At 44.5% G+C, this 24,332-nt stretch overlaps 2 protein-coding genes across 2 annotated transcripts; both read left to right on the top strand.

Moving 5' to 3' along the window:
• Window positions 1-5,787, top strand: LOC109455765 (keratin, type I cuticular Ha3-II). Its single transcript, XM_074320098.2, has 7 exons — window positions 1-407; window positions 1,915-1,997; window positions 2,959-3,115; window positions 3,716-3,877; window positions 3,979-4,104; window positions 4,276-4,496; window positions 5,320-5,787. The coding sequence occupies exons 1-7, from the start codon at window positions 60-62 to the stop codon at window positions 5,444-5,446; spliced, it is 1,224 nt and encodes a 407-aa protein (XP_074176199.1). The 5' UTR covers window positions 1-59; the 3' UTR covers window positions 5,447-5,787.
• Window positions 5,788-11,426: 5,639 nt separating this feature from the next.
• On the top strand, window positions 11,427-16,310 carry KRT33A (keratin 33A). Its single transcript, XM_074319505.2, has 7 exons — window positions 11,427-11,840; window positions 12,861-12,943; window positions 13,449-13,605; window positions 14,721-14,882; window positions 14,984-15,109; window positions 15,281-15,501; window positions 15,706-16,310. The coding sequence occupies exons 1-7, from the start codon at window positions 11,493-11,495 to the stop codon at window positions 15,821-15,823; spliced, it is 1,215 nt and encodes a 404-aa protein (XP_074175606.2). The 5' UTR covers window positions 11,427-11,492; the 3' UTR covers window positions 15,824-16,310.
• The last annotated feature ends 8,022 nt before the right edge of the window (window positions 16,311-24,332 follow it).

Here is a 24,332-nt window from a genome sequence, read left to right as displayed (position 1 = left end):
CCACAGGAAAGGAATCAGCTTTGAAACTGACCTTCAGAGCTCCGCTCCCTCCCAGCACCATGCCTTACAACTGCTGCCTGTCCAACCTGAGCTGCCGCTCCAGCTGCCCTTCCCGGCCCTGTGTGGCCCCCAGCTGCCATAACATCCCCCTGCCCGGGGCCTGTAACATCCCCGCCAATGTGGGCAACTGTGGCTGGTTCTGCGAGGGCTCCTTCAATGGCAGCGAGAAGGAGACCATGCAGTTCTTGAACGACCGCCTGGCCAGCTACCTGGAGAAGGTGCGCCAGCTGGAGCGGGACAACGCGGAGCTGGAGTGCCTCATCCAGCAACGGTGCCAACAGCAGGAGCCCTTGATGTGCCCCAGTTACCAGTCCTACTTCCGGACCATCGAGGAGCTCCAGCAGAAGGTGAGTGGCGGGGGAGCACCACACTGCCGATTTAGTGAACTATTCACCGAAACTTAACATACCTACTTCTGAATGGATCTAAGACTGTTCAAGGCCAGTGTTGAGAATGATAAAGACATAGACTTCACCAGCTTCAGGACAAATCATCCAGTACTCTTAGAAAATCTATTTGGGAAGCCCCAAAAGGAAAGGATACAGACTGGTGAGAGGGCAAGCCATTAGGCCAAAATTTGTCAGAGCAATCTTATATTGCTTCTTACCTAAAGAAGGAGGCTTTAGAATATCTGATTCTTTAGTTCTCTTGTGATATCCTGGTCTTGTTTTCAGAGCCTACAGCATTAAACAACAACAACAAAAAAATGTATGCACCTGAATTGTTTCTCAGAGCAAGGAATTCCCTTAGTGAGTTCTCAAATATTTAAAGCCTTTCAAAGTTGTAGCAAGAGACTGTGTAAAAAAAAGCAAAAGAACCATTGACTCCAGAAGCCTCACTCTTAGGCACAGATACTATACTGTCCAGTAGAGCGTGAACACAACTGAGAATTCAGGGCCAGAAATATAGGAGTAGAAGCGGGGATAAGTAAAGAGTCAGCATAGAGGTGGGACTTAATACATGGTATAAATCAGGGAGGGCTTCCCAGAAGAGGCGCCATCTCTGCAGGATTTGAAGGATGAGCAGGAATTTATGTCAATTGCACAAGCCCTTGACTGCCAGAGGGAACTGTGTTCACTGTTCCATAGTTCTGGCAGAGTGAATGCCCAAAAAGGGCCACGTGATTTGAAGAGCATGTATTCATTTCCCCACACTCAGTGAGTACTAGGCACAATGTTGGAGCAAGGGATGAAATACTGAGTAAGACAGTCTCTTTCCTTCAGGAGGTCACAGTGTAATGGGGAGAGAGATGTGGAAATGAATGACCACGGGGAAGGTGATGAGAAGTAACTGTCTAAGGGCAAAGTACTATGAGCGTGCTTTGAAGAAGTGACCCCCTGCAGGAGCTGGGCTAAGCAAGGGGTCTTTCTAGGTGGGTGAGGGCATCCCAGGGCAATCCAGGCAGAGGGAGAAGCTTTGTGCAAAAGCCTTGTCTAGGGCAAAAGGCCGGAGAATGGAGTGAGGTCATCAGGGCTGGAATAAATGCATATGAGTATAGGATAACCAACTTGGCCTGGTTTGTCTGAGATTTTTCTGGGTTTAGTATTCTAGGAACCCCCTAGTCCTAAGCAAAGTGGGGCACTGGTCCCCCTAACTGAGGCTTGGCACCCAGTATACGCAGTTCCTGGGTGAAGCCAGAGACAGACCAAGAAGAGAAGAATTCATGACAGCGGGCACATTTCCCTTGACTGTTTTAGTTTTGAAACGATCAGTTCTATTAATCCTTTTTTTATCCCCAAACTAACATCTGAGAAGACTCAAAGCAATTGGGAAGAAATGTGGCTGAAAGAAAATAGCTTTCCACGGTAAGGCATAAGACACTCCATCTCATTTCACAATTAATCCTGGCTCCAGATCCTGTGCACCAAGGCGGAGAACGGCAGGCAGGTGGTGCAGATTGACAATGCCAAGCTGGCCGCGGATGACTTCAGAACCAAGTAAGACTTTTCTAACGATCAGAGCTCTCTAGTAAGGGACAGGCTGAATATGAAAGTGATGGGCCCTGTCCTGGGAGCTCGCAAGCAGAAGCTGCCTGGATGGTATTGGAAGGACTCTTGGCTTGAGTTAGTTAGGTTACTTGTCAGTTAAAGTCTCCTCACTCGATGTTAAGAGTCTACATTTTGGAGGAGTGCAAGAAACCACCCTTTCTTTCTCTTTTTCAACTTAATGTCTGGAGCAAGTTGAAAAGTAAATTTCACACCAGTTTCTTAGTAGAGATTAGTCACTATCAGCTCATCGGAAAAAAATGATTAAACCTCAAAAATAGGAGGCCAAATCCATTTCAGAGAATCAATCGATTTTTCTAGGTGTGACCATTACAATCATAAGAATCCTTGGCATTTTGATGGGACCTCACAGTTGACAGTGTAGTCTTACCTTTGCCATTTCTTCATCTTCAGTCCAAGCTGAGGAAGTGTTAGCGTGCTTCGCATGTTATAAATGAGGACATCAAGCCTCAGAGAGATTAAGGAACTTACCCAAGGTCACATTCGCAAGGCTGAATCTGACTTCTAAGTCAGTGCTTTTCTTACCACACTGGATCACCTCTCAGGGTGGCTGGAAAGAAGGGCAAGATAATACAAACAGCAGGCTTACGAAGTTTACTGACTCAGGAAGGCAAGATGACAGGACTCAGTTGACAGTAACCTGTGAATGGACTTCTTAGAACAAATGCATTACTATTAGATTAGAACTGGGCATAGACACCCCACCAAAACCTTCTCTGAGGGCTTCAGGGAAGAAAGTAGCTCTTTTTACTTAGCCTGGTGATACATTTCTTTCCCCTTTCATAAACTTTGAAAAAATTCAAAATATAATGAATCTGACTAGGTCAGCTAAGTAGAGCCTGGGAAAAATTCTTCCGCTTTGACCTCCTTTGACCTTTGGCTATGTGTGCAGGTACGAGACGGAGCTGGGCTTGCGGCAGCTGGTGGAGTCAGACATCAACAGCCTGCGCAGGATCCTGGACGAGCTGACCCTGTGCAAGTCCGACCTGGAGGCCCAGGTGGAGTCCCTGAAGGAGGAGCTGCTCTGCCTCAAGCAGAACCACGAACAGGTGAGGGAGTCCCAGCCCTCAACACCCCAATACTGAGAGCTCCATAACTCCCCTGATCAGGGTAAGGTAGGTCTTTGCTAAGCAACCTAGAACTAACACAACATTTTGCTCGTTGCTCAAAATACACTTGAGAATTGTTGGGGCATGAGTTACAGAACTCCATTTTTTTTTAAAACCTAAAAGAGTGTAGTCAGCTGACCTATTTCCATTTGGAGTCAGACCTGAGCTTAAAAGTCCACACAAAGATGTTTAAAGTACTTTCTACTGTTTGATAAGATCTGTTATTTTGTCAATAGATGCCAATTATAAATCAGTTATCATGCCAGGCTTACATTGAGCAAAGAGAAAGAAATGATAGAATCTTGGAGTGGAAAGAAGCATTAGTATCATTTAATTAAGCAGCCTCATGATACCGATGAGGAGAGACTCAGACAGGAGGCGTGAATCACAACAGTTAACTCAGCTGGGTTGTACATTAACTAGGTTTCAACTAATGAATCCTAAATTTCAGTGCAATCTTCTCACCACACTGGACTCATCCAAAGAGATCTTATTTACAGACTCTTTCTGTGTCTTCATTTCTTCCCCTTCCCCCATCAGGAAGTCAACACCCTGCGCTGCCAGATTGGGGACCGCCTCAACGTGGAGGTGGACGCTGCCCCCACAGTGGACCTGAACCGTGTGCTCAATGAGACCAGGTGTCAGTACGAGGCCCTGGTGGAGACCAACCGCAGGGACGTGGAGGAATGGTACAACAACCAGGTGGGAACCTCAGCACCTCAGCACACGGTCACTCAGGACCCAAGGCCACTCGGGGCCCCTAAGGCAGGGTCTGATCCTGTCTTTCCCCTTTGGTGCTTCAGACTCAGGAGCTGAACAAGCAGGTGGTGTCCAGCTCGGAGCAGCTGCAGACCTGCCAGGCAGAGATCATCGAGCTGAGACGCACGGTCAACGCCCTGGAGATCGAGCTGCAGGCCCAGCACAACCTGGTGGGTGTGGCTCAGACCTCCGGGTGAGAGATGTGAGGTCGGGGGATCCGAGTCCCTGGGATGCTCTGTGGGCCATGCTCTCCTTAACTCTTGAAGCTTGGACTTCTCTGGAACCCTATGGAGAAACCCGGTAAAGGAGCTGCTCTGACATCCTGTATCTTCCCCGCACAGAGGGACTCTCTGGAGAACACGCTGACGGAGACGGAGGCCCGCTACAGCTCCCAGCTGTCCCAGGTGCAGTGCATGATCACCAACGTGGAGTCCCAGCTGGCCGAGATCAGGGGTGACTTGGAGCGACAGAACCAGGAGTACCAGGTGCTGCTGGACGTGCGGGCGCGGCTGGAGTGTGAGATCAACACGTACCGGGGCCTGCTGGAGAGCGAGGACTGCAAGTGAGTACCCAGCAGGCGGCATTCCTGCAAAGCACATGCACTGAAGGATAAACAGGGACCTTGCAGGTCAAATTTCAGATGCCAATATGTCTGTAGAGACCGAAGTTTTATATTACAGCAGTGGGAAATGGAGGGTATTTGTTGCTACCATTGCCTGGCCTAAAGGTATTTTCTGGTCCAAAAGATACTTGAGAGACTTGACTATTTTCCCCACTGGTATGCTTTTGGATGCTGATGGGTAAATAAAGCTTTGTACCTTCAGGGTTGGCTGTCACAGCAAAAGTGAAAAGAAGACTGTAACGACCATCATATATATTGAATAGTGCGTTCGGATTTAACCTAAACACTCAAATCCACTGTTTCATGGATCTTAGTTGGACCCATATGAGGCAGGTAGAGTGGGGGTCAGTATAACCATCGTATAGATGAGCATTTGAACATCAAAAGGGAAGATGACGCAATAACTCACAGGGTCCAGCGTTTGCCACCTAACACAGTATTTTCATGAACAGTCTTGTGGACGTTCCACAGTTCTGCATGGTAGGACTTACTGATCCTGTCTTATGGGGCGAAGCCAAAGCTGAGAGGGATGAAGAGACTGCCCCAGGACGCCAGGGTTACAGAGTGAGGGCTGTGATTGCACCTCGAGTCATTGCTCTTTCCCTCCACTGTCTGACTTCGTAGGAGCGATCGGAACAGGCTTGGCTTCCTGACACATCTGAGAATGGATTCTGCTTGTTCCCACATCTCCTTGGGTTGAGTCCCCTCCTTTATTTTTTTATTATTCTTCTCATGCTGACAAGCTAATGATTCTGTGTCCTAGGCTGCCCTGCAACCCCTGTGCCACGACCAACGCATGTGACAAGCCCATTGGGCCCTGCGTCATCAATCCCTGTGCCCCTTGTGGGCCCCGTACCCGTTGTGGGCCCTGCAGCTCCTTTGGGTGCTAGACCTCCTGGGGCCAGCAAGAGGACAGCACGAAGACAGAAGGACCACTGATGGACCAGCCCTGCTTCTCTGACATCACCACGGGACCCTACCCCAGCATCACCATAAAACATGGTTTGGAAGAACAACAAACACTCAGGCTGGGCTCTAAGCCCAGGCCTGTCTGAACCTCTTCATTCAACGTCACTCTCCTGTACTTATTCTGTGACATGATGGTCTGACAGGTCTGGGCCATGAACGTGTCATCTGAGGTGTCTTGTGTTTCTCTCTGTTGCTTTGTTTGATTTTTCTTGCAGGTCCCCAAATCCCTTTGCGCATCTCCTAATAAACTTTCCTTTTGCAAAACAAAGATGATTTGTATTCATTCTTTTCCAAGTGTTTGCTCTATGTGTAGATGCTCCTTAAAAACCCACTTGAAAGCATAGGTGGACTGTGTAGTTTAATCTTCTAAAAGGTCTTTGTCACCATTAATTAACATTCATTAAGTACAATTAGCCCCAGCATCCACTCAGACCAGCAGGGAACCAATGGGACCACTAAAGGCAAGAGGTCTCATCTGAAAATGATAAACACATTTGTTATGGGAACTTAGTAAAATACAATGGTTACTACTTCTAGAAAGTTCCACTTTTTCTTTCCCAAGTGCCTACAAGAAGAGGGACAGGAGCTAACATTTCCTGAACAGCAACCAAGCCCAGGAACTGCATGATTAATTTTTTTCTTACTTGCATAAGTAGCAACCTTGGGACTGAATCCAGCACTCCCCGAATGTCAGTTCCATGTGAGATGTGACTTTGAGAGAATAAAACTGATTTCAAACACACACCCAGAGCTTATGTAGCCTTCAAAATTGTCACCTGGGGAGAGATGATGCCAATAGTACTCCAAATGTCTCTGAAATTTTCCTCTGGTAAATACTGAAGAACTCCTAAGAGTAGAAAGGACCATCACTTGCATTTGAGTAATATCCGACAGAGTTTTAAAGTGTTTCTCTCCTCATTTGAATTTTTTCACCACGGGGACTAAATTTGGATTTTGGGACCCCTCCCTCACCAGAAAGCTCTTTAGAATCAAACTAGAGTATTAAGGCTTTGCCAATGCTCAAAGCTACGCTGATGCCCTGCTCCAACTGGTGCCCACTGCTGTCGGGCCACGAATACTGGCTCCCACAGCTGTGCCTGCTGAGGTCGGTGCAGAGTCATTGCCCAAGTCTTTGGCCAAACTGCTGGCTATGTTTTCTTTCCTTGAGATGAAGGTGACACTATCTACCCCTGCTGTGACGATGCCTGCTCCAGTGCTGGTCTTAAACTGTTGTCTTCTTTGCATGTTTACTCCATTATTGTTGATGTCGTTGGAGCTCCCTTAGCCAGACCTCAGGCATGAGACCCTGGAAGTGACACTCCATGCTGTGCCCAGAATGTCCTAGACCCGGTTGGTGCAGTCCAGCCTCTCTTCCTTGAGGGCAAGTTCACCCCCAGGAACCACTTCCCTCCATGCCTTGTACAAACACCCTCATCCAATCCATCTCATCAGTTTTCCATATGCGTTGGGACCACTGTCCACTAATAGTTACCTGCAGCTGCCTTTATCAGGGACAGGTGCCTCCCAGACACCATTGCCTTTTGGGTGTTATTGTCAATGCTAAAGAGCCTATTGCCAGTCTAACTGTGGTTCATTCTACTGTTGGTGATCCTCCCCTCACCCCAACATTTGTTTCTAAGATGCTCTCTTTGTCTCTAGTGTTGTGTAGCTTCGCTGCATTATATATAGGGGTTGGGTCTGGTTTGCGTTTTCCTGTTTAGGACTGAGGTGCTTCTAGAACTGATTCATGGTTTTCAACACCTATAGAAAACTCTCATTGTATTTTTTGAATATTGCTTCTGTCCTATTTTCTCCTGATTTTTAAAAAATAGCTTTATCGAGGTATAATTCATACCATAATATATAATTTATATACCATAAAATTCACCTATGTGAAGCATATAGTTCAATGATTTTAAGTCTATTGATAGAGTTATGTAAACTTTACTGCAATTTTAGAACATTTCATCATCCTCAAAAAGAAATCTTGTACCCAGTTAGTAGTCACTCCCACTGCCTCCCACCTGCCAGGCGTAGGCAACCACTGTTGTCTCTTCTGGACGTTGCATATGAATGGAATCATACAGTACATGGTATTTTGTGACTGGCTTCTTTTACATAGTATAATGTTTTAAATTTAGAGCCCAGTAAAACACAGTTCAACTTTTTCTTTTTTTAAAAAAATCTTCCTGTGACAATGAGCATACATTTTTTTTCCAGTTCATCTTTTCATTAAAGGTACAGTGTTTTGAGAGATGTGGCTTTTTTTCAGGGATCCGAGTTCCCACTCTCTCATAAAGACCAAAGGCCTTACCCCGCGTCCCTCATTTCTCTAGTCTAATTTACTCTTTTCCAATTTAGACACTTTCACAAACACTCCGTGTGAGCTTGGGCAAGTCACTTCCCTCTGTCAACCTTTCTCCATTTGCAGAATAAAAGAATTGGGGGAGATGGCTGCCTAGATCATTGGGCGCTCCAATAGCCTAAGATTCTAGACTTCATCTGACTGAGACACTATTTCCAGGAAATAAATTTAATCACCGCCTATGTGTGTGAAGAATCCACCCTACGGATGTGGCTCAGTGAGGTGACCCTAACAGCCAGTCTCTGGGATGGTAAGCTGGCTATCACCTTGCAGAACATTCTCCGAGGCTTGCTTCCCTTGCCAGTCTCTTCACCTGAAGCTCAGACCCACACATCAGTCAATTCATGAGCTACAGGTTGTTTGATCCCTTAGGAAGCTTGGTTTTCCTTCATCACTTACTAATAGAGCCCCTCTGGAATGGGCAAACTCAGCAGTTATCAAAAGGGTGTGAATGCTAATTATCACAAAGGCAGAGTAACAAGTGCAATGTAATGATTATGTTGGAATAGGAATCTAACCTGAGTCCTTGTACAATTCTTTAAGTCTTTAGAAGACCTGTAAGAATTTCCTTTTGTAATTTTTAATGTCAATTTTATTCCTTTTTCTTGTGCAGAATATATATGTTTTCAAAAAATTGAGAGAAGACAAAAAAGTATACAGAAGTGAAAAAAAAAAAGCATTCATAATTCTACCATTTAAAAGCATCCAGTTGTACTGTGGTTGTTTCTTATCTCTCAATTGTCCTCATTATTAAAATCATATTACTTTTAATTCTGTTATGACTATATTTGTGTACTCTATTTTGGGTAAGTGTATTGCTCTTGAGTAGAGTGCCACCATTTGAACAGTGGTGGTTCTAAGATCTCCAACTCATGGGATACAATTCCATATTTGATGGTATAGAGTTGCATCTAAGCTGCTTCAAAGTGTTACGATATAACTGTATCATCAATGTAGAAACAGCAATTGAAATCAGGGAGTCCAAACGACCTCTGTATTGCTGAAATCTATCATTATTGCCACATGCACCCTTCATTCTCCTTCAACAGAGCGTATCTATGGATAATAACATTTTGTTTCTTTTTTTTTTTCTCATTGCCTTTGGTTTCTGCTCTTAGCTTGTGGCAGATCAGATGGGTTTTGAAATTATTCAACATTTCTGCCGCATGGTGAGGGGGGCTGGGACTGCAGTGGGAATCAGCAGATGTGGGTTCAAACTATGAGACCCTTAGCGAGCTGTTTCCCCATTCTGAGCCTCAGTTTCCCCAGGTGTAAAATGAGAGAGCTGGATGAGGTGACCATTAAGATTCCTGACATCACTCTTGTTCCAAGATCTTCCCTCTCTCTTTGGACTGCTTTGGCATTTGGGACCTACTGGAAGAGGTGGACGGGAGGAAAGGAAGGGCCCAGTGCAAAGCAGCCTGGTTTTCGATCTGCAGCTGTCGCCGAGGGCCTTGGACTCTGCTATGAGTCCTTCTCCGAGTTCTGCTCTGTCCTCTGCTAGGAAGACAGTAAGGAGCCCTTCCCTGTCCTGGGCAATGTATCTAGGCACCCAACTGAATTCTTTCTTCATTGCCGCTCTTTAGGACACCAAATAAGTCTCATCGTATGCCTTACGACAAAGCAGAAATAGAGTTGTATGTATCGACAGCCGAGTGTTTATGCTTCTTGGGTAATTGTTCCTAAGTCATCGACTATTAGGAATTGTCAGATCGAAACAAGCTTGACATCTTTAAACTGCTTAAAGCACACTCTAATCACTGCAAGAAAGTGTTGGTAAGCTCAAAGCTTCCAGGCTTTATAATCAGGTCTACAAATGGAGGGCGGCAGGAGTTCTCTAAACAGCAAACATCTCAGCTCGGTGTTTCAAGTCTCAGTTGACCAAAATGCAGTGTGTTACTTTAAGAGCACAGGTGCTGTATACAGCAGAAACACCTTTGTGATCCTGGAAGGGTCCTGGCAACTTCCTGGTCAATATATTCAACACCCTTTCTATGATTCTGACCTTACGGGGGCCCTTTGCCACACTTGACAGTTTTGACCTTCACATCTGCTTTGAAACTCTCCCCCCCTGATCTGTCATACCAGAACTGGCTCTCTTCATTTTCTCTCGCCATTTCTCCGTTTATCTCTGACTCCTTTTTCTTTCTCCTGCTCTATGGTTGGGGAATTTTCCAAAATTAGGTCCTCGGCCCCTTCTTGCTCTTCTCTTTGTGTACTCTCCCTTGGCTCATCTCTCCCACTCTCACATCTGCACTGGGATTATTTCTGTCATGAATTCTAGTCAACTCCAAGGACCTGCTGACCATGTCCCTGTTTCTTCAAACACAGCTTATCAAGAATGAAACTACGTCACCCCTTTTCTTAGAACTTTCAATGGCTCCTCATTCCCCTTAAGATAGAGCCTAAACTCAAGGAGATGTACCTGGTCCTTCATGCCTTCAGGGAACTCAACGAGAGAGAGATGGGCACATAAGTCATGACAATGCCATGATCAAGGTGAAACGAGAGCTCAGAGAGGAGGAAGAGATGATCTGTCAGAAGTTAGGAAAAGAGGTAGGTCATTTATATCTAAGCAGCATGGAATGATGGAAATAATCTGCTTCTCCTCCACCCTCATCTGTCACTCTCTGGCTCACACCGTCCTAACTGAGCTTCTTCCAATTCCTCTAATACAGAATTTCCCAACTTACTGAGGTCTGAAGAAGTTAGGGAATGAGGTATGATGGAAAGAACAGAGATCTGTGTTGGAATCCTGGCTTCACAACATATCATCTCCTAGCCTCTATGCCTCAGTTTGCCAATCTGTAAAATGGGAATAACACCATTTACCTTGAAGGGTCACGGTGAGGAGTGAAGGAGGTCATGTTCATGAAATGTGTATAGCACCACCTTGGGCCTGTGCAGGTGCTCAGCAAATGCCAGCTCCATCTGACCATAGCCCTGGTCCACCTTCCATTCCTCAGTGCCCTGTACAAACTGGAACCCTGATGACTATCTGTTATTTGGTTGATTGACATTATCATGGAGATCAATAGTGCTTGCCATATCAGGAAACAGGGCCACTGGGAACTAGGCTATTTTAATGGTTCTAGAAAGATCTATTGCTCTTTCTGAGAACCATGAGTTTGGAATTTGGAAACTTGACCTAGCAAAAGACACACAGGCAAAAGCTAAGCTTTGCTTTCTCAGCGAGAAGAGCCAGAGGTTTGCCAAGGAGTCAAGGCTGTTAAGCCAGGAAGCAACAGTATCCCCGGATCCGCCACACCCCACTAATAAAGCCCAGGGCGTTCATGAGGCCAGCTCTTTGAAGCCACACCATGAAGCTCTTACTTGACTGACACACAGCCTGGAAGAGGAGTCCCAAGTTAGGGAGAAGCCCGAGTAAAGTATTTTATGAGGTGAGGGACTCTTCTGAGGAAACACAACAAATGGAGGGGAAGGGCTTTTGACAATCACCAAATAAGAAAGAACAAAAGGGGTGCCTTCCATGTCCACACCCTCTGCAGAAGGGATATAAAAGCTCCCCAGAAGGAGACCTACAAGGTCCTTGGAGAACTGGGACTCTGTCTTCAGCTGGCACCACGCTCCCTCCCAGCACCATGCCTTACAACTGCTGCCTGCCCAACCTGAGCTGCCGCTCCAGCTGCCCCTCCCGGCCCTGTGTGGCCCCCAGCTGCCATAACATCCCCCTGCCCGGGGCCTGTAACATCCCCGCCAATGTGGGCAACTGTGGCTGGTTCTGCGAGGGCTCCTTCAATGGCAGCGAGAAGGAGACCATGCAGTTCCTGAACGACCGCCTGGCCAGCTACCTGGAGAAGGTGCGCCAGCTGGAGCGGGACAACGCGGAGCTGGAGTGCCGCATCCAGGAGCGGTGCCAGCAGCAGGAGCCCTTGATGTGCCCCAGCTACCAGTCCTACTTCCGGACCATCGAGGAGCTCCAGCAGAAGGTGAGTGGCGGGGGAGGACCACACTGCGTCCAGCAGGAAGTTGTAGGGAGGAAATCTTGAGATACGATTTAGAAACAAGATGAGCTCTTGGGGTGATTGAAATGCAGGGGTCGAAGTCTGGCTCTTTGTTTTCTTGAGTTTCCATCTTATTCTAGACCCAGGACTGTTAGGTGTGAGTGTTTGCATAACGTTAGTCTATGTGGAGGTAGCAGCACTTTGCACAAATAAGCTGTAATTAAAATCTGCCTCCAAATGTTTCCATGCATTTGCCAAGCTCCAGAATTATCACCCTGCGGTGAGAGAAAAGACTGAGCCCCAGGTGGGAGCTGAGGAAGTGGAACCTTTTGTAAAGATTGGACCATTTTCTCTCCCTCACCTGGACTTCTGACTGCTCTGAACTCTTGCTGCCGTCCTCTTGTGGGTACCTAATCATCCTGACTTTACTGTCCTGATCTAGATGCTTCTGGGCTTCCCCGGGTGTGCATTTGTCCAGCGAGGGCATAAAATGGTTGGTTGAAACCAGAAACAGTGGAAACTACCTACTGGGACATAGTGCGAAACCATCCTGGATGGCTGGGGTGATGTGGCTGCTTTCCTGGCCCAGCCCCCACCCCTCACAACTACTAGTTTATGTTTTGATTTTCCCCATTGGATTGGAAGTTTCTTGAGGACAGGATCCATTGCTCACTCATTTTTGTATCCTCAGCTCTTAGAACCATGCCAGGTATACAGTCAGTTTTTAAAAAATGAATGTTAGCTATCAGCTTCTCAGTATTGCTTATTAGGAAAGAAAAAGAAAGATTATTTAGTTACTGATATTTTGCTTCCATATTTTAGTGTTCTTTTTTTTCAAATTTAATTTCTCAAAATATTTAGTGAGCACATGGACTGTATTTAATAATCTTATATAAGAGCCACAGTATTTTTTTTCATTCTATTCTTTCCATATAAGTGAATCAGCAGGGATTACTGTTGGCTGAAAATAACTAAGCTCATTCTAGAATGTTTTGGGTCCTCTAGACCCTGTGCAGCAAGTCTGAGAACGCCAGGCTGGTGGTGCAGATTGACAACGCCAAGCTGGCCGCGGACGACTTCAGGACCAAGTGAGTGGGCAAGGGGGGTGTTGCCTTCTCTCTGTTCTCTCCTTCCCCTTGGCCTGTCTTCAGCACTGACAAACATCAACAGAGCTTTTCTCTAGATGTTTCCCCAAGATCCGCACAGCCATTGCTCATCAGAGCCCAGAGAGCCCTTTTCCAGAATCAGATTCTTCTACTCATGTTTAGTAAAATGACATCCCCCAATCTAATGCAGAAGTCGGGTCCCCGGATGCTCTGCTATGAACAGAATTCAATAAGGAGAATATGGGAAGTGTATTCATTTTGGAAACCTCACAGCTTATGGACTTTTATCCCCTTAAGTCCACTGGCTCTTTATTTATTATAATGCAAGTAGTTACCAGTGGATTTTCCTCTAGGAGCGACTGCTTGGTGTTGAAAACCTAAATGAAGGCGATGGCTGTAAAAAACACAAGCCCCAACTCCCAGATGTCTGACATGCAAACCAGAGTCAAGGCCAGGCCTGTCCCTGATGCTCCTGTCTGTATCCCAGGTACGAGACGGAGCTGGGCTTGCGGCAGCTGGTGGAGTCGGACATCAACGGCCTGCGCAGGATCCTGGACGAGCTGACCCTGTGCAAGGCCGACCTGGAGGCCCAGGTGGAGTCCCTGAAGGAGGAGCTGCTCTGCCTCAAGCAGAACCACGAACAGGTGAGGTCCCCAAGGAGCAATAGGATCAAACTTGCCAAGGCCTGTTTCCAACCCCACAGGGTGCGGGAGAGTGTTCTAGCTGGGGAATGTGTTCTCCAAACAAAAAAGGATTTGTTGAGAATGAGTCAGCTAAAAATCCCTGATAGGAGATTAGGACATTTCTGCCAGAGGCAGAAATGAGAGTGAAGGATGCTGGCGAGCCCAGTAACGAGGCAAGGTCAGCAACCAGGCAGCCTCTTCTCCATTTTCTCGTCCAGAGCTCTTCTTGCTATTCAGAGTTGCCTGAAGGAAACACTGAGAAAATGCTCACTATCAATTACACAATAAAGAAGACTGATATTTTGTATAAACCTTATACCCCAGAATAATGCAAATAGTTAATATTAATCAAGGGCATATTGTGTGTCAAACGTTGTGCTCCATACTTTAGAACACCAGAGGTAGTTATAGGTGTCATAGATGAAGACATTGAGGCTTCTAGAAACTTCTAGAAGCCATATTATAGGTGGTAGAGATGAGACCCAATTCGAATCTGTCTGACGTCCACGTAAGCCCGAGCACCACACTATGCTGGTGCTATGAAATTAGCAGTGAAATGAGCAGACAGTATTTCCTTCAGCAAAATCTACACTGGTGGAACCAACAAATCAATGGTTAAGTCTCTTCTATTCCAGGATGGTGGATTTTGAAGTAAGCATTCTTTAACTCCTCTTTAGCCAGACTTCATCCTTTTTTACGACCCATGGTTAAGAGTCAAACATGAGAGGTTACGTGATACACCAGCAAAAACACTGAACTTGGTGTTTGGGGCTCGCAGTGTAAATTGTGGTCAGTTAGTCTCCACTCTCTAAGTGAGGAGTGGCACAGGGCATACGAGGGCAGAAAGAGGTCATGGACTTCAAAGCTCTGTACGTGGACTCCACAGGTTAGTCATGCGCACAGAACACAGTTAATGAGATGATCGGAGGGACGTGAGCTGTTGTTGAAAGCTTCAGCATGATGACAAGTTGAATTGCATTCTTAGAGGAGAGCATGAGGAGCCTTTGTATTACTTTAAATTTTTAAATCTTTAAAATTTAAAAAACACAGTTGAAATATTTTAAATCTTCCATTAGGAAGTCAACACCCTGCGCTGCCAGATTGGGGACCGCCTCAACGTGGAGGTGGACGCTGCCCCCACAGTGGACCTGAACCGTGTACTCAATGAGACCAGGTGTCAGTACGAGGCCCTGGTGGAGACCAACCGCAGGGACGTGGAGGAATGGTACAACAACCAGGTGGGAACCTCAGCACCTCAGCACACAGTCACTCAGGACCCAAGGCCACTCGGGGCCCCTAAGGCAGGGTCTGATCCTGTCTCTCCCCTTTGGTGCTTCAGACTCAGGAGCTGAACAAGCAGGTGGTGTCCAGCTCGGAGCAGCTGCAGACCTGCCAGGCAGAGATCATCGAGCTGAGACGCACGGTCAACGCCTTGGAGATCGAGCTGCAGGCCCAGCACAACCTGGTGGGTGTGGTTCAGACCTCCTGGTGAGAGATGTGAGGTCGGGGGATCCGAGTCCCTGGGATGCTCTGTGGGCCATGCTCTCCTTAACTCTTGAAGCTTGGACTTCTCTGGAACCCTATGGAGAAACCCAGTAAAGGAGCTGCGCTGACATCCTGTATCTTCCCCACACAGAGGGACTCTCTGGAGAACACGTTGACAGAGACGGAGGCCCGCTACAGCTCCCAGCTGTCCCAGGTGCAGTGCATGATCACCAACGTGGAGTCCCAGCTGGCCGAGATCAGGGGTGACCTGGAGAGACAGAACCAGGAGTACCAGGTGTTGCTGGACGTGCGGGCGCGGCTGGAGTGTGAGATCAATACGTACCGGGGCCTGCTGGAGAGCGAGGACTGCAAGTGAGTGTGAAGCTGGTCATATTTTCTCTGGGGGCACATGAGGTTGTTGTGGGGGATGAAAAGTTTTCTTGATGAAAATAAATGTATAATTCAAGTGTTTGGTTGGCAGCAAAGGACGAGAGATATAAACAAAGTGTGTTTAGTGTCTTCCTATTTCTTCAGCTCATTTTACCCTAACTTGAGCCAATGGTTTTCTGTCTCCAGACTCCCCTGCAATCCATGTGCCACAACCAATGCATGTGACAAGCCCATCGGACCCTGCGTCTCCAATCCTTGTGCCCCACGTGCTCGGTGCGGGCCTTGCAATACCTTTGTGCACTAGAGGCCGTGGTGCCAGGAGGGGGAGAAGGGCTCCAAAGTCACATCTCAACTCTACTTCATCCAGATATCTCCAGCAGTGAGCACTCTGGACAAAGGAAGAAACTTCTAGCAGCACCCGCTTCCAGAAAGCACCTCTAGCCTTCCGCTGAATTCCCTAGCCTGATTGATCCTTTAGCACAAGAGATGGCAGTATCTCCTTACTGGCTCAGTCTGTTTTCTGAGTTACATAGGGAAACCTACAACCTGTGTCAACCTATATCAAATAGTATCTGTTAGAACAATGCCACATTTGCATAACGTATTATGCTTTAACAGGTACCTATCTAGATGTGATTTAAACACAATTACATTAAATGTGATATTACTGATGGGCACGCTATGGAAGTGAATGTAATTGGAAGAAAATCTTCCTTGTCACTCTTTTGGTCTTTGGAGATGCAATAAAAGATCCCTTGCTAGCCTCCTAATAAATTCTTATTCTGGCACAAAAGTGATAATTGTCCTTTTCATTCATTAGTTTCAAAATTGGGTGTCTTGTATAAACAAAAAGGGACCAGCGTTCTTCTATCAGATGAAGGGGTCATTCACCCCAATCTATGGTCTGTGAGTTCTCTGAAAGGAAGTCTCCACTACACAGCACCCACCTATTGAAGTGGATGTGGTGTTTGGGAAGAAGGTGGTGGGAAAGGAACAGCAAATTCACATGAGGGTCTCTGCAAACATTTTCTGTCAAGCTCTTCAGGGGGAGTACGAGAGAGAATCACAGGAGGAGGACAGCATCAGGAGGAAGTGAATCTCGAGAGAAAGGCTGTGCCTCTTGCCAACATGAAAATATTATAACCTAGGAAGAACTGGGAAAAATATACTTAGCCAACAATTATCTTCCTCCAACCTGATCTCTGCATATTGGATTTTCTTTTTCACAGCCATTTGTTGACCATTAGGTGGTCAACAAATAGTTAATACGCTACCTGCCTGAAATGAATAACCTATGTGGGGCAGATGAAGAAATGAATCCTAGAGAGGTTGCTGGCATAATGTCACAAAGCAAATACACTTTTGCTAAACAGAGGAGATGCACTTGGGTGACTATGAGAACAGGAAACATGTGGGCACACGATTGCCTTTTTCTAATGAGAACTGAGTATTTCTCCTTCTCTTAACCTTGGCATTGTGTTCTTTGAAGGCAATAAGTCATTCGGACATGAACAGCTATGAGACTCACAGGACGACACAAAACTTCACTGTGAAGGAATTTTGGGACAAGCACGGGATTTGAAGTGCAACTTTTGAATGAAGCCCAATTTAAAACAGAAAGTAAGTGAAGAACTAAAGTGGTGTGACTACACAAAGATTGAATTCATGCCGCCAGTTTTTCAGTTTTTCTTGGAGGCACTTAAGCATAGACCCAGAAAGGTGCCCGTCATGGCCACGTCCAAGTGCTGCCCAGGGGCCCAGCCCTTGTCGCTAGACATAAAGCCGACCAAAGGTGACACAGTAAGGTATGTATTCCAGAAAGTTTGGGGTTTTAACTGAGACTCGGAGTGTGTCTAAAAAATCTTTTTTCCCCCTCTCTAGTTAAGCTGTGACTGATAACAAATAAAGACCTGGTGAAAAAGGAGTTCTTTCAAACTCACAAATTGCATAGCCAATGAAATAGGTTGATTGAAAAATGTTAGTTAATGTGTATGCCTATATTTGAAAAAATCGTGGATTTGTATATACATTTATAAATACATAAAATGCTAGGAAGATATACATATTAAATTCATGATTGTGTTTGTCCCTGGGAAGAAGGGATGGGAATGTAAACATGAATGAAAGTCAAAGAAGTTCTCTATCTTATCATAAATGCTTTTTTTAAAAACCAAAAAAAAACATTTACTTGATTTTTAACACATTTAGAGCAAAGATGAAAAAATATTGACAGCCACTAATCCTGAGTATGGTAGCACAGGTTTTAAAATATATTTTTTCTGTTCTTTGGTTGCTTTGTTTTAATGCCTGTTTTTTGTTTCAAGAAAGTATTTTATCGCTATCAAAACAAAATACAACAAAAGGATTGGGTGGAAAAGCAAGCTAATCTGTTTATTTCAGCCATTGATGGCTGTGGTAATCCTGGGTATGAGACGTTGGAATCTTAATGGCATAGCTGTTTACCTGACGGAAACTATGGTGCTTAGAATAGGCTGAGTAACCAGAAGGACAGACAACCAGGACAGCCACAGACAGCCACAAAGTGACGGCAAATGACATCTGTCCAGATCCTTGCAATAAGGTAGTCACGAAAAGGGATTTGTGATTTTCATACTTATTATGATAAGGAGAAAGGAAGACAAGTGCATCAAAGGGCACTTTATAAAAAAATCTAACTGCTTTATTACAAGCAGTCTGGGGTTCTCTTGGAAGCACCGTATAAGATTTACACAAAATAAGTATTTCCCTCTTTATGACGGGTTGGGAAGCACCATGTCCAAAGACAAATATGAAAATGCTCTCAACCAGAGAAGAATCAATAAAATAAGTGTATGGTTATCACGGGTGCCTACCTGTGGGTATGCAAGTTTCTGACATCTGTTTAGTAGATTCATGGTCTTAGGAAACTTTCCTGCTCAGGACGGAGTTTCCTTTTTCAAATACAAATCCTTGACTTTTATTAAGAATATCTTTCTGTGGCATCCTTCTTGGTCAGAAATTTTACAATAGAAGTAGACAGAAAAACAGGGGTTTTGGAGGTGATTAATTTTATCTGTCGACCCAGCTAAGGGATGCCCAGATAGCTGGTAGACATTATTTCTGGGTGTATCTGTGGGGATGTTTCTGGAAGAGATTAGCATTTGAATCAGTAGACTAAGAAGTTCAATAGCCTTTACCAGTGGGTGGGGGGCATCATCCAATCACTGAGGGCCTGGACAGAACAAAAAAGCAGTGAATTTGCTCCCTTTGTTGGAGCCGAGACATTCATCCTCTCCTGCCCTTGGACACCGAGGCTCCTGGTTCTCTGGCCTTCAGACTCAGAATGAGTGCAGTTGTCTGTCTTGTAGGTGGCAGATCGTGGAACTTCTTAGCCTCCATAATCACATGAGCCAATTCCCATAATAAATGTATATATCTATATATGTCCTATTAGTTCCGTGTCTCTGGAAAACCCTGACTAATACAAGGAAAGAGAGTGCCAAGATGGCAGGCAATGCAGTTTGTGGTGGCATGTGTGTCCTGAACATAAAATACAGGCCTGGGAAGAGTCCTATGGGGACAGGAGACTGGGGAATGGAGAGGAGTGTGCATTCAACATGGACCATCTTTTCTGGTTCTCACACTTCCCTGAGTTCAATGAACCTGGAGGTATTAAATTAAATTTGCCTTCAGGGTCAAGTGAGAGGGCTTCTTTCCTTCATTCAGCTTCCTTCAACTAATCCCCCTAGTTTCTTGTTTATGGGGGGGGGGGGGAGAGAGAGAGAGAGAGAGAGAGAGAGAGAGAGAGAGAGAGAGAGAGAGCGCAAAACATAGAGTGAGCATGTAATGTATGGTTCAGTTAAAGGGTTATTAGCAAACCTCGGGAAATGGTTGATACCAGACACTTTTTGTTGTTGGGGGAAAGGACAGGGAAGAGGCAGAGGACAGTGACTATAGGCCATCAGCATCCCACAGGTTAGGGAAAGGATTACCTGGGAGAAGAGAGAGACTGTATGAAAAAAGGACTGCACAACAATGTCTCCTATGCCAATGTTGTTCTTACAAAAGCTAGCCCTCTGGTTGACATAGACCCTCCCCTCAATTTGTGACTGCAGTGGAAGGAACCTTATGGGGTTTCTGAAGATAGTTCATAAAAGGAATGGCAGCTTCCACCTAGGTTCCCCGGGTGGCTTGGAACCCAGGCACTGGGCTATGAGGAAGCCCAAGTAGCCTTCAAGTAGCCCCCAGCCTACAAGTCTTTCCCGATGATGTTCCAGGCATCACAGAGCAGAGATCAGCTATCCTGCTGTGCCTTTTCTGAATTCCTGACACAGAATCCATGAGCATAAGAAAGTGTTTGTTGATTTACAGCATTATATTTGGGGCATTTGTTATGCAGCTGTAGGAACCAGAACAAGGATTTTCTCTGGGGCCTCTGGTTTGTCTTTACCTTGGGAACCAAATGAAAGTATCAGACAATTACATCTTGACTTCCCAGCATCCATAAAATTCTAAGGGGGTCTAAAGAGGGCTGACTTTCTTTTGTCAACTGTATTTCCAAAGACCACACCTGCAGATACTTCTAGGTTGTCTTTTATTCCTTTAAAGATAGCAACATAGCTCATGATACTGGGTGTTGGATAATTCCAGTATCGGGAGTCTTTGTGGTCTGCTTATGCTTTGCTGTTTCTACAGGTTCTCTCTCATGGTGCCTCGCTTCCTTGTGGGCTTAGTGTGAGTTGTTCATTGTATCAGCCAGAGGAGGCTAAGTTACAGTTACTGTAGTAACAATCAACTCCCACATTTCCCAAATCTGATCACAAGAGCGTATGTCTTGCTTATGCGCTAAGTCTAGCATAAGCCATTAGGAGGCTCCACTCATCATATCTATTAAAAACCAGGCCTGACAGTGGCATCAGCTCTAGATATACTTCCACAGATCTGCTTGGGAGGGTGAAGAAAAAGTGGCAAATTCTGCAATGATACACAAAGCTTCAGTCTAGAAGTGATGTGTGACACACATCACTTCCATTCATATGTTATTAGCCAAGGCAAGTCACTTGGCCATAGCCAACTTCAAAGGAGGCAGAGACGTGCACTCCTGACATATTTCTGAAAGGCAGAGAGACAGAAATATTTGGTGAATAATGCACTAATGATTACCACCCTCATTTTCCTTTGGATATTATATGTGAGACTTTGTTGAGGTAGGATGTTGGTGTGTTCCTCCAGAAAGGACTGCCATTTGTTCCTGCCAGTGCACTGGGGCGCTACCAGTCTGAGGCCACTTTAAATCCATAGCCTGAAGTTTTTGGAATCACCCAGGTAATGTGCAAGACCAGTGCCCTGGTGGTAGGTGTGGGTGGGCTGAAATAACGTCTGGGCCACCATCACACCAAGCATGTGGTCCTTTGGGGTCCCAGCTTTATGGAGGGGTGGATCTGCTAGAGGATGGATCCTGGTGGTGGGTCCTGGACTTTATTTTCTGTTTTTATCTCCCTGAGAGGTCACAAAAACTACAATTTAAGTTTGCCAAATTCAACAGATCCCTTTGAAGGAAAAGCAGTTTCAGTGCTCAGTTCACCTTTCTGAATACCTGCCAATTACTCAGTTCTTTGATAATTTTTTGGCAATTTGTGTGATTTGTCAGCTCTTCAATGCTTTTAAGATGATTCAAATTTTTAAAAAGGAAAACCAGCATACTTAGTTGTTTTTATGATGCAGGTTAATCCAAATAACCTGGCCTGCCATACCATCTGACACAGAATCTCTGCAGCTGTACTGTCCTATACAGAAGCCACTGGCCACATGAGGCTAATTCAATATAAATGTATTAACATTAAGCAAAATTATAATTTCTGTTTCTCCATCACGTTAGCTACATTTCAACACTGCTTCCAGACCTGATTGGGTAAAGCAGTTACTGATAACAATGAAGGATGAGTGAGGAACAGCAGCAGAAACTCCATTCTCTTCTAGTTGATACTTTTGACTGTATTGCACTATATGGGGTCATCTCATCCATTTATGATTTTATTTATTCATTTATTTAACAAGTATTTGTTGAATACCTACCATACAATAGCCACTGGATGTAAATTGGTGAATAAAACAGCTATGGTCATAGCTGTGAAACTTACTACTTGAAGATATTCTTACCCTAAGATTTACATTAAGAGAAAGAGGCAATTTTCTGTGGTTTCCTCAAGAAAACCTGACATAGAGGATGGAGGATGGGCTTCAGAAGCAGACAGATACGGGTTCAAATCCAATCCCCACATATTCTAGTTAAAGTAATTGACCTCCATGAGCCTCAGTTTCCTCATGTACAAAATTAAAAAAAAAATACTGCATATAGTTATCTTGGGTACTAACCAAGAAAACATGTAAAGTGCTTAGTGCAGTAGCTGGCACAATTGGAGGGGCTGATAATGTATTCCCTTTGCCAAGAGATGGTTAATTGGACACACGATTTAAATCAGTACCATGTAATATAATAAGCTTCTCACATCAAACCTAGTTTTTGTTGAGTTGCTTCTGGTGAAGCCAGAATCAGGGCTTATTTTGTGATTGTCTCTAAAAGAAACACCAGAAGCTGCATGTGTAATGTCAACTGATGAACACTAGAGGCCGCCAGAACAGATGCCATGCCTTGATTTTTATTTTTTTAATGACTCCTGCTCTACCTCCCCATCTTGTTCTTTCTTGCACATTGAGCATACATTTAATATGCACTCAAGTCCCCCAGTTAGGAAAACCAGGACATTTTTGTAAAGCAGTATCTGCCACACCTCAAAATACATTCCTGATGGATAACAGCAGTAAATGTAAAAAATGCAACTATATAAACTAAATTAAAGTTAATAGTTGTCTTTTTGGGGATGGTGAATAAGTTTCAAAGCATAAAAGCAGCAGCAAGAAAAATATAGGTAGGATTTCCTATATAAAAAGAAAATTATATGCATAAAAATACCATAGACAAATTAAAGGGGAATGATACACTGGGACACATTTTGCAACATGCGTGATTGACAGAAAGGAAAGTTAATATGCTTAGCATAAAATAAGCTCTTATAAATAAATTAGGAAAGATGAGTAGCTTAACCAAAAAATTGGCACAAGCAGATAATTCCCAAAGAAGAAATAAAGTGGCCTATAAAAAATGCACTACTAATGAAATAAATACAAATAAATACTACAATGAGATTTCATGATTGGACTATCAATTATGACAAATCTCTTGACAAAGAGATTAAAAAAAAACTGGTATTGGTGAAGGCACTGTGAAATGGGTGCAAATGGGAACAATTTTTCTGGAGGATGATTTTTTTCAACATTTATTCATAACCTTAAAATTATTAACATGCTGAAGATTCAGTAATTACATTTCTAGGAATTTACTTTAGGGCAATAAGAAAGATGCATAAAGATTCACATTTAAGGAAGTTCATATTAGAAAACTGGAAACAACTTAGATACCCAATAAAAGGGGAGATTTACATCAATTTGAAAACACAAATTCTCAAATTTTCATAATATTTAATAGTCAACATATTCACGAGCATATTCTCAGGTTAAGCACAATATTCAGTGTATAAACCAATTTACAAGTATGATTTTTAAAAAACTTTTATTTTATTTTAAGTGTGTTTTTCCAGGACCCATCAGTTCCAAGTCAAGTAGTTCTTTCAATCTAGCTTGGAGGGTGCAGCTCACAGTGGCCCATGTGGAGAATTGAACCAGCCCCACTCTAACCAACTGAGCTAACCGGCTGCCCCCTGCACAGTATGATTTTGATTTTGTCAAACTACGTGTCAGGATGAAACCTTGAAATATGCACTGGTCTTGTCTTATTTTCTGCAACTTTTTTTTTTTTTTTTTTTAACCACAGCTCTTTCCTCATGACTCAGACATCAGTGGGGTCTTTCTATATTCACTTCATCTAGGGTAGGGTTATGACTGTAGAAATGCAGAGAGAATGACTCAAATCAATGCTTAGCTTATGTAATTCAAAATAGACTTTTGTGGTGGAGGAAAGTGGCAGAGAAGACCTTGGGCCTCCTAGATGGGGTGATGGAAGGATGCAGAAATTGTGGAGAGTAAAGAGAACTCAGATATCTCAGCTGGTGCCATAAGAGAGAGCATCGTGGTCAGGAATAAGACAGGACCATGTACATTTCAGTGAATGCCCACCATGAACCAGTGGCCACTCACTTTAATACTATGATACTATCTAAGTTCCCCCCACCCATCCCAAAACAGATGAAGGATGGGAGGGAGAAATCCTGAATGATTTCTGAGTTTCTACAAAACTGACTTTTCTTCCCCCACAATCTCAAATGAACATTTGAAATAGGGTTAAGCAGACTTAGAGAAAAATAGTTATATATTTTTAACATACCTTGGAACACAGATTTAGAATTTTGTACCTGATATATATATTTACATACGTATCAATATTTATATGCAAATCTTTAGAAAAAAACACTAAAAGGGAAACCAGAATATTAGAAGCAAATATCATTGTTGTGGGATTTCTGGTTGAGATGGTAAACACCGTGATCACCTCCTCTCAGGACCACATCAATTATAACTAAACCACAGAAAAACCATCACTGAGAATTGCCTGAAGTCTAGCTGAGCAAAAGCCCTACAACTATGGACATACAGAAGAAGCCACCTCCAGACTAGTAGGAGGGGCTGAGACACAAACAGGCTGGTCCCACACCTATGTGTGACCATTAAAAATCGGGAGAAATATCTTGGCTGTGGAGGTCCTCCCCAAGGACTGAGAGGTCCTAACCCCTCCCCAGCCCAAGAGTTTCAGTGCTGGG

Source organism: Rhinolophus sinicus, chromosome 12 (assembly GCF_057876585.1).
Source record: "Rhinolophus sinicus isolate RSI-liver-muscle chromosome 12, RSI-T2T, whole genome shotgun sequence".
Taxonomy (NCBI): domain Eukaryota; kingdom Metazoa; phylum Chordata; class Mammalia; order Chiroptera; family Rhinolophidae; genus Rhinolophus; species Rhinolophus sinicus.
This window is presented reverse-complemented; position numbering and strand designations above follow the sequence as displayed.